The 12,928-nt window shown below is 34.9% G+C and overlaps 3 protein-coding genes across 3 annotated transcripts; 1 reads left to right on the top strand and 2 right to left on the bottom strand.

Annotated features, from left to right (window-relative positions):
- Positions 1 to 83: 83 nt before the first annotated feature.
- stx3a (syntaxin 3a) lies at positions 84 to 5,454 on the bottom strand. Its single transcript, XM_051112672.1, has 11 exons — positions 5,197 to 5,454; positions 4,406 to 4,480; positions 3,560 to 3,659; positions 3,374 to 3,448; positions 2,704 to 2,774; positions 2,506 to 2,614; positions 2,321 to 2,394; positions 1,450 to 1,584; positions 1,234 to 1,344; positions 851 to 936; positions 84 to 776 (listed from the first exon to the last, which is right to left on the bottom strand). The coding sequence occupies exons 1-10, from the start codon at positions 5,224 to 5,226 to the stop codon at positions 859 to 861; spliced, it is 858 nt and encodes a 285-aa protein (XP_050968629.1). The 5' UTR covers positions 5,227 to 5,454; the 3' UTR covers positions 84 to 776; positions 851 to 858.
- Positions 5,455 to 5,934: 480 nt separating this feature from the next.
- ndufs8a (NADH:ubiquinone oxidoreductase core subunit S8a) lies at positions 5,935 to 8,627 on the bottom strand. Its single transcript, XM_051112768.1, has 7 exons — positions 8,542 to 8,627; positions 7,713 to 7,769; positions 7,511 to 7,576; positions 7,346 to 7,435; positions 7,099 to 7,271; positions 6,823 to 6,951; positions 5,935 to 6,734 (listed from the first exon to the last, which is right to left on the bottom strand). Exons 2-7 carry the CDS (start codon positions 7,753 to 7,755, stop codon positions 6,603 to 6,605), a joined length of 633 nt encoding a protein of 210 aa, XP_050968725.1. The 5' UTR covers positions 7,756 to 7,769; positions 8,542 to 8,627; the 3' UTR covers positions 5,935 to 6,602.
- Positions 8,628 to 10,000: 1,373 nt separating this feature from the next.
- Positions 10,001 to 12,861, top strand: si:dkey-9i23.8 (galanin receptor type 1). Its single transcript, XM_051112659.1, has 7 exons — positions 10,001 to 10,066; positions 10,270 to 10,409; positions 10,505 to 10,694; positions 11,427 to 11,565; positions 11,638 to 11,802; positions 12,423 to 12,501; positions 12,628 to 12,861. Coding segments are annotated over exons 1-7 (924 nt in total). The 5' UTR covers positions 10,001 to 10,065; the 3' UTR covers positions 12,838 to 12,861.
- The last annotated feature ends 67 nt before the right edge of the window (positions 12,862 to 12,928 follow it).

The raw sequence follows: 12,928 nt of genomic DNA, 5'->3' as shown, positions 1-12,928 counted from the left end.
TTTCTCTCATAAATAAAAACAACAATTTGATATTTTAAGCTTGGCATAAAGAATGAACGATACAGACTTTATACAACTCCGGTCTTTTAATCACAATTACTCAGCCTAAACAACTCAAGTCAGACTACTGTATAAACTTACATATCTCCACAATACAGTTCTACTGTCATTACGTAACGTACATAAGAGAAAATACCAGCTACGCATAAGAAATAAATCAATGTTACTCATCTACACTAAATAAGTAAATGGTCAGTAAAGACATAACCATGTTCATCTTCACTGAAAAAACTTAAAATAGATTTGACTAGTCCTAAAAAAGGTTAAAACGTGATTTAAATTTTTAAGAAATAAATAGTTTTCTCCAATAAGAGCAAAATATTTGTCACTGGTAGTGTATAATGGTTCGCTTGTCAGTTACAAAAAATGAGGCCTCATAAACAAAACTTTGCCTCTTATGTATCTTTCATCATCATCATCATATATAAGATGTATCATAAGCTCCCAGAAAATAAATAAATAAAAGCAATATTTCATACCACAGCCCTAAAATAAACAGACAGCTTGCGCATCACATTTTACCGTGATGCCTCTAACAATGCAAGGCCAACTGATAAGACAGAGAGAATGTAAAAGACAAATTAATGGGAAAATGAGATGAACAAGCACTGGAAAACATGTTGCGTGTGTAGGGATGCTTTGGGTTCGTCGGCACTAAGATGCTTCTCTTGATTTTTGATAGAGACACGACTTGGAGGAATAGACAACCTTTTTATCTAGAAAAAAGACGGGATGTTACTTGCAAATAGCCGACATGCAATTTTACGAATTTAGTTTTATGAATGCTTACCTTGATGTTTATGTCAGCCAGCTGTACACCAGAGAACCACCGATGACCGCAAGAATTGTGCAACAGAGCATGATCATCATTTTCTTCTACAAAGGTGTAACCAGCCAGTGACAGCATGATAATGATATAATGATAGTTGAGGAAAGCAAGGGGCGAGGATGAATGGGAAGAAGAGATTTGGAAGGTGTAGAGAACAAACATACAGGGATGAGGTTGACATTATGAGGAAGAAGTAGAAGACATCAATGCATTAAGACAAATAGAAGATGGATGAACAATAAAAAATAAAATAAATAAAATGCTATTTGAGAATCTTTGCACTGGTAGTCTACATTTAGTACAAAATACACAGTTGTTGTGCTTCTCATAATTTCCCAGCTCACCCTGCGTGCTTCTTGTTGGAACTTGGCAGCCTTTTTAGTGTCAGCCACAGCTCTTTCCACAAAACCCACCGACTGGTCCATGTTGCTCTCAATCCTGTCAATCATGCTTCCCTGTTGACAAATAACAAAATGGTGTCCAACAGCAGTTTTAGTCCTAAAGATTCAAAAATAGGGCTATAGCTCTGCCTTATTCTCTGAAAAGACAAACACATGTACCTGATTCTCCACCAGCATTGCAATGTCCACAAACATGTCATGCAACTCTTTTATGCTGCTCTCCAGTCGCATAATATCTTTGTGTCGTGCCTCAATCTCACTTAGTGCCTGTTTTGATATCCCAGAGTCCATAATCTATAGGAAAGGAGAAAGTGTTTTTGGTAACATTTCTGCCATAAGGACATTAACTTGACATAGTCACCACTGATAAGCTACTACTATATATACTGTAGTAACTTTAATTTTCTGTAAAGCTTCTTTGCAACAATTTATATTGAGAAAAGGGATATACTAATAAACTTGAACTGAACTGAATTGAATTACAAAAAATGTTACGATTTAAAATGTTTTTTATGATTTAAAATAGTTTTTCCTTCTGAAGCATCAGTGAGCATTTGAACCTTCTGTAATAGTCACACACAGTTGTTCTCAGGGTGAAAAGATGGATCTCAAAATCATACAGTCATTGTTGGAAAGGGTTCAAATACACAAAAATACTGAAAAACCCAATGGGACCTGAAGGATTTTTCTGAAGAACAGCAGGCAGTTTAACTGTTCAGGACAAACAATTGACTCACAAACAAGTATCACTAAAAAAAAAACCACAGCTGTGGATCATTCAGGTATCGACAAAATATTAAGAGTCAAGTGTATGTATAACATTCATTTTTATAAATTCAACTAATATTTTTTCTTGTGGACTATATGTAACATCTTTTATGTGAAATATCTTATTTAGGTCAGTACTAAATAAAAAAAATAACATTTATTTTGTATGATCCCTCTTATTTCGGTACAATATAAACATTTTTCAGATTCTACAAAGTGTATGTAAACTTTTGACTTCAACTGTATATAGAATAGTACCCACTCCTGCTGTGAATACTGCAGCGTTTCCTCCATCCAGCATTTCCTCCAGCTCTTCATCAGTAGTGGCTTTGCCAGCTGTAAGACAGGATCCAAAATTGGCCTTAAACATGTATATAACATTGTGATCACTGACTTTCTTTTTTAATTCAGCCCTAAATAAAGTCTATGTATGTGTTTGTCACTCACTGATCTCCAGCTGTCTTTGGATACGCCCTTTGCTCTTGTCTCTAAACTCCATTTGGGCTTCATTGTATTTCGTCATCACCTCTACAAACTTCTTAGCAAGAATGGCATGCTAAACAAAGGAGATAAACTATGTATGAATAAAAAAAACCTAACTACATGTGGAAATCCATGTGGGTTATTGGGAAGACTAATGGTTACCTGAGATTTCTTTATCCGCATATCTGCTGAAACCCTCTCCTCAGTGTTAGATGCCAAACTCTGCTCAATGCCTGTTGTCAAGGTTGACAAAATAATTCAACTCAGAATTTTAGATAATAGTGATGTGGCATATTGTCCAAAAAATGTACACTACCAGTCAAAAGTCTGTGTAAGATTTTTATGTTTTTTAAGTCTATTCTGCTCACCAAGCCTGCATTTATACAGGAAAACTGTACAATTGTGAAATATTTTTACTATTTAAAATAACAGGTTTTTAAAAATATATATATATTTTTAAAAAATCTAATATTCTGATTTGCTGCTCAAAAAACATTTATTTTTATTATTGTTGAAAACAGCTGAGTAGAATTTTTCTTTGATAAACAGAAAGTTCTGAAGAACAGCATTTATCTGAAATAGAAATCTTTTGTAACATTATAAATGTCTTTATCTTTACTTTTGATAAACTTAAAGCATCCTTGCTAAATAAAAGTATTCATATTTAAAAATAATTAAAAGTATTCAAATTTAGCTTTGTTCACAGGAATACAATACATTTTAAAATATATTCAAATAGAAAAACAATTGCTGCACTTTGGATCAAATAAATGCAGGCTTTTGACTGATAGTGTATTTTCATCAACAAGCCAAAGAAGAAGAGAAAACTGACTTTTGAGTTTGTTGCGAGCATTGTTAGCCAGTTTCTTTATCTCATTGGTAACTGCTTCCAATTCATCCTGTGTCTCTGGTTGAGAAATGAGATGAGATATATTTAAAGCATGAATGTGGAAGGGATGCGTTAGAGAAAAATGATAAATAATTTATAAAAATGAAAGTAAAATGTGATTAGACTAACTCTGTTCTGAAGTAGGTGCAGAGAGGATGACAGAATACAGTCGCTTTATCTCAGTTACATTTTCATCAATCTTGTCTATGCTGGTGCGGATTTCTTCAATCTGTAGAAAACATACAGAAATGACTTTCAAAAGTCCATTCAACTGCACTTTTAAAAATAAAGGTTCTTTATCGGCATTGGTGGTTCTATAAATAATTTCTAATATCTATGGAAACTTTACATTGCACAAAAGGTTATATTTATATTCCCAGATAGCACACGTACATCTGCAAGACGTCTGTTAAAGATCAATTGATCTGAAAAGCATCTGTTTACAATCATCTGGCAGATGTCTGTAAGATGTCAGTTTTAAATACTTTCTAAATCACAAACATCTTAAAGACATCTAATAGATGTCTATATGACATCTGACAGGAAACATCCTATAGACATATTCCATTTCAGAAACCTGGACTCCTTAATATTTATAGTCACATACAGTCAGTCATAATCAGACAAGCAATAACAAAATAAAATCAACGTTTGATTGCGAATGTTCTTTATTATCAGTTTTTTTATTGTACGTTTTTTTGTTGATGCAGAGAAAATCATTTTAGTAAATGCAGACGTCAAATAGATGTCTCCAAGATGTACCTGTGCTATCAGGGTTGGAAAAGGGTTCTTTAGACTTTTAAAACTTAAAAAAGGTTCTTTGGGGAACCGAAATTGGTTCCTCTATGGCTTTGCTGTTAAAACCCCCTTTTGGAATCTTTATTTTTAAAAAATGTGTAACATTTAAATGTCCATATTCATTTGAATACAGTGTAATTGATTCCATAGATATGTATATGGTTGATTCACATATACCTGAGTGAAGAACTCATCCATAAATTCTTTATTTTCCACTGGAATTTCCACATCATCAGGAGTTTGATCCGACTTCTATTTTGACATACAAAAACACAGCGGAAAGTTTAATAACTTGGCAGAAATAGTGTTTTCTCACCCATAAACAAGCTGATTTAGGCTGGTCTTCCAAGCTGGCAAAACTGGTGTTTATCTAAATGACCAGCTGGTCTCCCAGCCTCACCAGCTAACAGACCATCTTTACCAGGCTGGAAGACAGTTTAAGATTTTATTCAACAACCTGTACTTGTTATTGTCAGTAACTTCAAGATAGAATCTATTGCAGCTAATTTTCAACAGAAATTAAATGTTACAGGAAAAAAGAAAAAAACAAAACAAAAAAAAAAAAAAAAAAAAAACAGAATTTACAGTGGAAAACGGATATTTTAACCAGACCTGGCCCTTATGACAAGGCAGGAGGACACGGATGGTGTGGATGTTCGTGCGCTTCCTGTGCTTGACTCGCATCTCAACAATGCCAGACGCGTTTCTACGTGCTTGATGGCAGTTAAGAAGTTTTTTATTCTTTTAGCCTGTTTGTTGAATCTTAAGAATAAAGACCTAAAACTATTGCTAACATTTGTAGATAGATCAATTACCCGTAAGTGGGTACAATGACGACCCCAGTTAGTCAATACTGAGTCCAGTACCTCCCAGGTAGAGGTCAAACAGTAGCAAATCAGTCCCCAAACCACCGTTTGTTTAATAATAAATTCATAAGATTTTAAGATTAAGAAAAAAAAATCTCTTACCGCTTTTAGTTGTTCCAGTCGGTCCTTCATCTTCAGTTCAGTGTGATATAAGACTTAAGATTTCAAAAGGCTGTAATGGTCAGTGTAGAAGATAAACAGGCGCGACGTCGTTTTCAAACGGGATACCCAGAAAAGATGTTAACTGTAGCATTAACATAAAAGGTTTACCGTTCAAACAGAACAGTTCAGGTTTGTTATTTTAGACACTCAAAAATAAAAAAAAAGCTGCTCTTTTTTACCTTAAAAAAAAAAAAAAAAAAAAAATCAATATGGCAGTGTCGCTCTTGTCTTGTAGTTGTCCTAAGCCTATCCTCTCAGAGCGGATTAGAGCAACAGTTGTATGCTGGGTAGCTAATCTTCCTTTACCGGGTGCTCCTGTTTCTTCACTCACAACACATAATTCAAATCTATTTGCTTTTAAAGCAGACACTTAAACAATATGAATCAATCAAGACTGCAAGTAATTAATATTGTGTTGTCTGGACAAGAAATGACCAGGTTGTATATTTAAAAACAGGTCAGAAAGAAGTCAAAGCATCAAGCGTTGTGTGGCACAAAGTAGCAGATTGACTCAAATTGGTCTGACAGCTTCACAAAGATTTGCCATCCCATTAAAAGGACATGTAAAGAGCAAAACAAACATGAAAACTTAATTAAAATAAAATCTTTGAGCATAAATTACAAAGCTATTTGAAATATTAAGTGAGTTGCAAAACAAGACGAGGCCAGAGATTGTGAAAGATTTGGACAGAGCATTAATTTATTATATACGGTCCACAAGTCTTTGTACAGTTCTCACAAGGACAAATAAAATGTTTTTACCTGTAAGGATATAATGTGTGATCAATTCAACACACTTGTCGAAGTGCTTCTGTTTGTTACAACTTTCTTCATTTAAATCCACTGATGGTCATAATACGAAAGGAAGAAGGAAGAAATGGGAAGGATGGATCGACTGCCTCAAAATGAGAATGTAACATTGGCCTCAAAATAGTGCGTCATTCTTGATAGTTTTCATCCTGCCATTAGACACTGTTTATTACACAACATACCTCAACAATTGCTGTGACAGTGATGCTCTTGAAAAGTCAAAATGACAGCTTTAGATGTAGAAATGTTTCAATGTGAGGCACCACTTTAAGGTTTCTGTAGTTTATGGACATTAACGTGTGAACTTAATTTTAGACCTGAGCATCTATATGTATGCTCAACCTGAAAGAAATCAAAAATTATATGCATCTCCACAAAAAAGTCAGTCCCTGGGACTTGAAAATGTGTACTCGGCACAACAGTAACTGTCTAAAACCAAATCTTCCATATGCAATTGACACTGTGATTACTGGTAAAAGAGCATGGTGAAGAATATGTTGTCACTTTGTTGAGATGAGACAGTCCATGACATTTATTTATCTGTAGAGATAGTCAGCTTGGATGTTGGCAGCGATCTCAGCCTCCCACTTGTCTCCATTGTTGAGGAGTTTCTCCTTGTTATAAAGCAGTTCCTCATGAGTTTCTGTGGAGAACTCAAAGTTGGGACCCTAAGAAAAACACAGACAGGTAAAGGTGGACATTAACTTTAGTACATCTGGACATATGCTGGTCATATGTGTGCTGCGAGATTCACACCTCGACTATAGCATCAACAGGACAGGCCTCCTGGCAAAAGCCACAGTAGATGCATTTGGTCATGTCTATGTCATAACGCGTTGTTCTCCTGCTGCCATCAGCACGAGGTTCAGCCTCAATTGTGATAGCCTGAGAGAGAAAAATATGGATGTCACCTTGCATATTTAACTTTGACTATTACTCTTATTCACATGTGCATATAAATAAACCTACATGCAATTACTTAGTGTCATTACAGTTTCATGATATATCACGATGAACAGAAAGAAAGTGTACCTGGGCTGGGCAAATGGCCTCACAAAGTTTACATGCAATGCACCGTTCCTCTCCAGAGGGGTACCTGCGCAGCGCATGTTCACCGCGGAAGCGGGGCGACAGAGGGCCCTTCTCGAACGGATAGTTGATTGTGGCAGGTTCGCGGAAAAGATAGCTCATGGTCATTCCCAAACCTGCATCAACACAAATGCCTTTGTTTTAGACTTCTGGGAGTGCTTTACAAAAAAAGTCTCATGTTGTTACTGACCTCTGAACAACTCTGTCCACAAAAGGGTCTGAGCTGCACGGTCCGTGATGGACTTCATATCTGTGGCTTCCTCCTGATTATTGACATACTCTGCATAAAGAAACATTTATGATATAGAGAAAAGGTTTTATAACAGAACCATATTTTGTATCATGAGATACTTACTAATCCCTGCTCTGTGTGCGGATAGGCTGAGAGGACGTACAACATTTTGACTGGCCAGAAATGACCCTAACGGAGTAAGCACATGACATAATCAATCATCGGAAATACTTTATTTTGATTACATGTATAGACATACATAAATGTCACTGTATCTGTTGCTTTTTTACTCATATATTGAACCGATTCAAATTCATAGACCCACCTGGCCTGGATACGGTGTAGACCGCACGTAATGCCGCAGACATCTCAATGAAGTGTACTGTAAATGATAGGGACAAAAATGAGAGAGGGAAAAGCGTCTTTGTTATATTTATTTTTTCAAATTAGTTACAACACTAAATACACTTACCGACAATTTTTATACATCTTATTTTAAATTAATGCCTACAAATATATTCATTCAAGATATTCAATAAAACCTTTTATATTAATATAACTTTAATTGTCATAAAGTTTGACAGTTACGCAAAATAGTGCGCCATGATTTACTTCCCCTTAGAGAACGTAAACAAAACCCCAAAACATTGGTTCCGTGGACATCGAGAGCAGCCGCTACATAAATGTGTTTAATTTGAGCATCACATATCAGTTATAGTATTTAATATACAGACAACGTGTAACACATGCAAATTAATAAAGCAACTGTTTGACTGGGAAACACAGATACTGTAGGACTGTTGCAAATGCCTTAGGACACGAGCTCAAGCATGTCTGTTTTAGCCGACTAACGTTAATTAAACTGCTCCAGTTTATCCACTGTGCATTTATATATTTATTCTTTGCATAATTATCGATAACGTAGTGTTTTATTTGAAGTTAAATGTTGCCCATGGAGGGTTTGTAGCAGTTTAGTCTAAGGCTGGTTTCTCAAGGACTTTCAATGACTGTACTGCTAATATTCGTATAACCTTTATACCAATATTTCCCATTCTGATATTGTATTAATTGTATCGGTTCCACAAAATGCGGTGCATGCTTACTCAAAGAATAGACAACGAAAGCAAAGAGTTTAAAAATAAGTTCGCACTCACCGGACACTCGCTATTTGGCCTTCTCAACCAGAACAGCGGACGACTGAGGAAATGCACATGCAAAGCGGCGGAAGTGATTTTTTTTTCTTTTCTTACAAAATACAAGACAGAATACATACAGTTGAAAATTAAAAAAAACAATTAAAATTCCAAAAACATTGAAATAACAAACAAATAAAATTAAAATACACAAATAATACAATTAATAAAACCACCATTATTATTAACGTGCGTTTCTCTGTTAGGCTACATTAAAAAATATTGTGGTTCAGAATTTTGTTCTGTACAGAATTATAAAATAATTTGAATCAGTGCAAATTCCCATACAGATTTGGACTTATCTTTGATTTTCAATAAATAAATAAATAAATAAATAATAATAATAAATATACTACCAGTCAAAAGTTTTTGAACAGTCTCTTATGTTTACCAAAACTGCATTTATTTAATCCAAAGTACAGCAAAAACAGTAAAATTGTGAAATATTTAAATGTATTTTAAATTGTAATTTAATCCTGTGATCAAATCTAAATTTTCAGCATCATGACTCCGGTCTTCAGAGTCACATGATGCTTCAGAAATCAGTTTAATTTGTAGATTCAAGAAACGTTTATTCGTTTTTTTCAGAATTCTTTGTAGAATAGAAAGATCCAAAGCTTTTGTAACTTTATACACTATACTATTCAAAAACAGTCAGTATATTTTTTTATTTCATTGTTTCAGCTTTGAAATCACATTACATTTTAAAATATATTCAAATAAAAATAGTCAAAATATTTTGCAATTTTATTGTATTTGCTGTACTTTGGAACAAATAAATACATAAAAATAAATAAAAATAAAAATACATAAATAAACTAAAAAAAAAAAAAAAAAAAAAGCTAATGGACATTGTAGCCTACAGAATGCTTCAGATATTAATAAGGATTACTAAATTCTATAATCTGAAAAGAAATGACGAGAACTGGAGGTAGGCAGGTTCCCAATTCTAATTCACCACATCCTTTTTTCCTAAATTAAAATATATTTACATAATAAATGATTGTACCTTTTGTTTATTTATTATTCTTAAAAGATACTTCACTTAAACATAATGAAAAAAAAAATCAGTATTGTTAAAGCATTGACAATAACCTTCAGTGTTATATTTTTCTAACCTTCTGACCTGCCATAGTTTTGAAAGTGAGAAATTAGTTGATATAAGAAAATTATGCCAAGACCTGATGGGTTCTACAGGTTTTTAAAGTGCTAAAATGACTAAACTGATTTTTTTCAATCTTATCTAATACAAATGCTCTGTTACGTAGACATTAGTGCTGTCGCTGTGAAGAAAGCTGAATAAGTGTTAGATGGTTAAAGCTTAATGAAGCAGGATAAGTTTAATTACAGAAAGCTGTGACGTATGCCTCCACGTAATCACTGTGTTCAGTGTTCTTTGTATCACATATCCACAAAACAACCGAGTGTGAAGCTTTCCTTTTTCAAATTTTTGGGTTTATCTGTAGGTCTCTGCTTCGGTGACAAAGTAAGTCGATCACCTTTTTTCTTTGTAATATACTGTGAAAGATAAATCTGTGCTGTTTAAATGCTGTTTCTTAGACCAACCTGCTCAAGTGACAGAATGAAGTTTGATGTATATGTCTGATTTTTGAATTTCTGTGCTAAATTGATTCCTGATTCCTAGAAGCTGTGAAATTTAAAAATGAATAATATTGTTATTCATTTTAGTGAACACTTCAGATAATATAACGGATTCAGCGGAAATTTATTGGTCCAAAATTGAGAAGTCTGTGCTCGCTCCTATTCTCACTACTGAGATGGTACTGGGTGTTCTGGGAAATGGATTGGTTTTGATAGTCAAAGTAGTGGTAAGAAAAAATATGTAACTTATACATAATACATATAATGTTTTTCTCAAAAGATGCGATTTATTATTATTATTATTGTTATTTGCTTCCTCCAGTGTAAAGACCATTTCCAGTGCCTTTACTGGCTGCCACTTTTCAGTCTCACGATCTCAGATTTCTTCTGCTCCATCCTTATAATCTGTGGCTCTCTCTTGGCTGTGTTGAGTGAAGGTCAGATTTCACCGTGGTGTGAGGTGGTGAGCTTGCTAAAGTTCACCTTCATCACCTCTTCCATTGGAAGCCTAGGTATGGCTATGATACTGAACAATTGACCTCTGTGGGATATCTTTATGAATACTGCTTTCATTGTAATTAGCACTAAGGAACAATAAATAAACACCCCTTTGTACATCTAAATGGTTGCAGGCGGGCGTGTAGAACAGGATGTATTAGGAGAAGAAAAAAAATCTAGCACACCTTTTTCAGTATTTAGTGAAAAAACAACACGACTGTTTCCAGAAATGCAGAAAAAGATGACGTTTTAATTAATATTTCTAACAAATGATTTGTTCAGATGTTTCTTATTATTATTCGGTTATGTACAACCTGTAAAATTCTTAATGTGATTAAGAAAGGGTTTCACCAGATTTAAATATGTTTTTAAATCTGGTGAAAGCTGCAGTCCCTGTTCAAAATTTATATAACAAGCGAATGCATTATGAATCCAATTTCCAAACCGTGTTTTTGGCTTATCCTGAATCACTACAGTACACATAATAAGTTTTTAATTCGGACTATTTCAGACTGGCTCTGGTAGGAACCGCTGCGGAGTAGCCTAGTACCTGCGTGATTCGTCATAGACATAAACAGAGAGAAGTAGCTCCGGCTACAATGTTCTTCCGCAAGACGCATGCAGTTCTGTTTATTGAAAGTTACAGCTTTAATTAAGATGAATAAGAAAAACTTATTCTATGCACTCGTTTGTATCTTAAAAATACAGAATTACAATAATACCATTCTTTTCTTCTTTGTCCTCAGCTATTCTCTGCGTTCAGAGATTTATGGGGATTCCTTCTAAAGGTAAAATGCTGTCTGTTCTCATGGCGGTGGCATGTGTGGCATCATGGTGCACTGGAACTATATTTGGAGCAGTGCCAGTAGCCTATAAATGGATAAGGTGAGCTATAGTGTAGATGCTCAGAGATACTCCAAATATGTATCTGTACTATACTTTGCATCCTATGTTCAGGTATGATCCAGCGGAAATGCTGTGTGCAGTGTTCTGGGAAAGCAGTTACTCTGACATGCTGGTTTACATCCTCTGTGCCTTCTCCATCTCCATCTTCGTCCCATTTCTGCTGATAGTCTTCTGCTCTGTTCTGACATGTATAGGCTTTGGAAAAGACTGTGCCAGGTTTGTAAAGTTGGAAATGGTAAAATTTACTCACCCTCAGGCCATCTAAGATGTAGAAGAGTTTGTTTTTCATCTGAAGAGATTTGGAGAAACTTAGCATTACATCACTTGCTCACCAATGGATCTTCTGCAGTGAATGGGTGCCGTCAGAATGAGGGTCCAAACAGTTGATAAAAATATCACAATCACAGTCCAGCCCATCAATTTATATCTTGTGAAGTGAAAAGTTGTGTCTTTGTAATAAACAAATCCATCATTAAAGCATTTTAACTTATGGCCAGAATACCAGTCCATAATTCATAATAACAATAATACATCCAATGTTATGGATAGAGGACTCAAATTTTAACCAGAAGCAATGGTCTGAGGTTAAAAACATCTTAATGATTTGTTTAGTACAAACACACAGCTTTTTGCTTTATAAGATAACGATGGACTGGAGTCATTTGGATTACTTGTGGATTATTGTGATGTTTTTCTCAGCTGTTTGGACTCTTATTCTGACGGAACCCATTCACTGCAGAGGATCCATTGGTGAGTAAGTGATGTAATGCTGAATTTTTCCCAGATTCTCTATTTTCCTGTGATAGTTTAAATGTGCACATTTTATCTGTTTGTAGCCAGGGTGACCTGTCCTCTATCACACCACTGCTGGTGATGTTGTATCTGGTCTGTTATGCTCCATTTGCTGCATCTGAGGTGAGAAAAGTCTGTTAGAGTGAAGTCATCTTCTGTTCTGTCCGTTAGGAGTCGCTTTTTTCAAAGGCTTGATTTGAATGTGTTTTTCCAGGTTAACAATACTTTTCATTATTGTTGTCTTGTTAGTTGGTTCTCCTTGGAAGGTTTGATCTGTCTCCATCCCCTGAATGGCTTCGATCGCTGTCATCAGTAATGGCATATCTAGACTGTGTTTTAAACCCCTTTATTTACTGCACTAACAAAGACTTTCGAAAAGCAGTACGCATACTGTTTTGGAACAAAAGGAGATCAACTTTTCCTGATCCAGTGCTGACCAGCATTACAAGGCTTGAATGAGGATTTTTTTTTAAGCAAAAGGGGTTTTTTTCTGTGCAACACTTTGCAATGCATCACATCATGATTTTAATGGAAATAAATGACACTCTGT

This window comes from Labeo rohita, chromosome 1 (genome assembly GCF_022985175.1).
Source record: "Labeo rohita strain BAU-BD-2019 chromosome 1, IGBB_LRoh.1.0, whole genome shotgun sequence".
Lineage (NCBI taxonomy): Eukaryota > Metazoa > Chordata > Actinopteri > Cypriniformes > Cyprinidae > Labeo > Labeo rohita.
The sequence above is the reverse complement of the archived record's forward strand: the minus strand, read 5'-3'. Positions and strand labels throughout refer to the sequence as shown.

Bases quoted from the DNA above. Each gene is read 5' to 3' on its own strand.
- ndufs8a (XM_051112768.1), bottom strand. From the start codon at position 7,755: ATGTCTGCGGCATTACGTGCGGTCTACACCGTATCCAGGCCAG. The intron at 7,577-7,712 runs GTGGGTCTATGA...TTACTCCGTTAG, and splicing joins CTACACCGTATCCAGGCCAG to GGTCATTTCTGGCCAGTCAA. The intron at 6,735-6,822 runs GTGTGAATCTCG...TGTTTTTCTTAG, and splicing joins CTGTTGATGCTATAGTCGAG to GGTCCCAACTTTGAGTTCTC.
- stx3a (XM_051112672.1), bottom strand. From the start codon at position 5,226: ATGAAGGACCGACTGGAACAACTAAAAGCG. The intron at 3,660-4,405 runs GTATATGTGAAT...TGTTTTCTACAG, and splicing joins TGGATGAGTTCTTCACTCAG to ATTGAAGAAATCCGCACCAG. The intron at 2,615-2,703 runs GTAACCATTAGT...TCCTTTGTTTAG, and splicing joins TGCGGATAAAGAAATCTCAG to CATGCCATTCTTGCTAAGAA.
- si:dkey-9i23.8 (XM_051112659.1), top strand. The intron at 11,566-11,637 runs GTGAGCTATAGT...TCCTATGTTCAG, and splicing joins GTAGCCTATAAATGGATAAG to GTATGATCCAGCGGAAATGC. The intron at 11,803-12,422 runs GTTTGTAAAGTT...ATCTGTTTGTAG, and splicing joins TTTGGAAAAGACTGTGCCAG to CCAGGGTGACCTGTCCTCTA.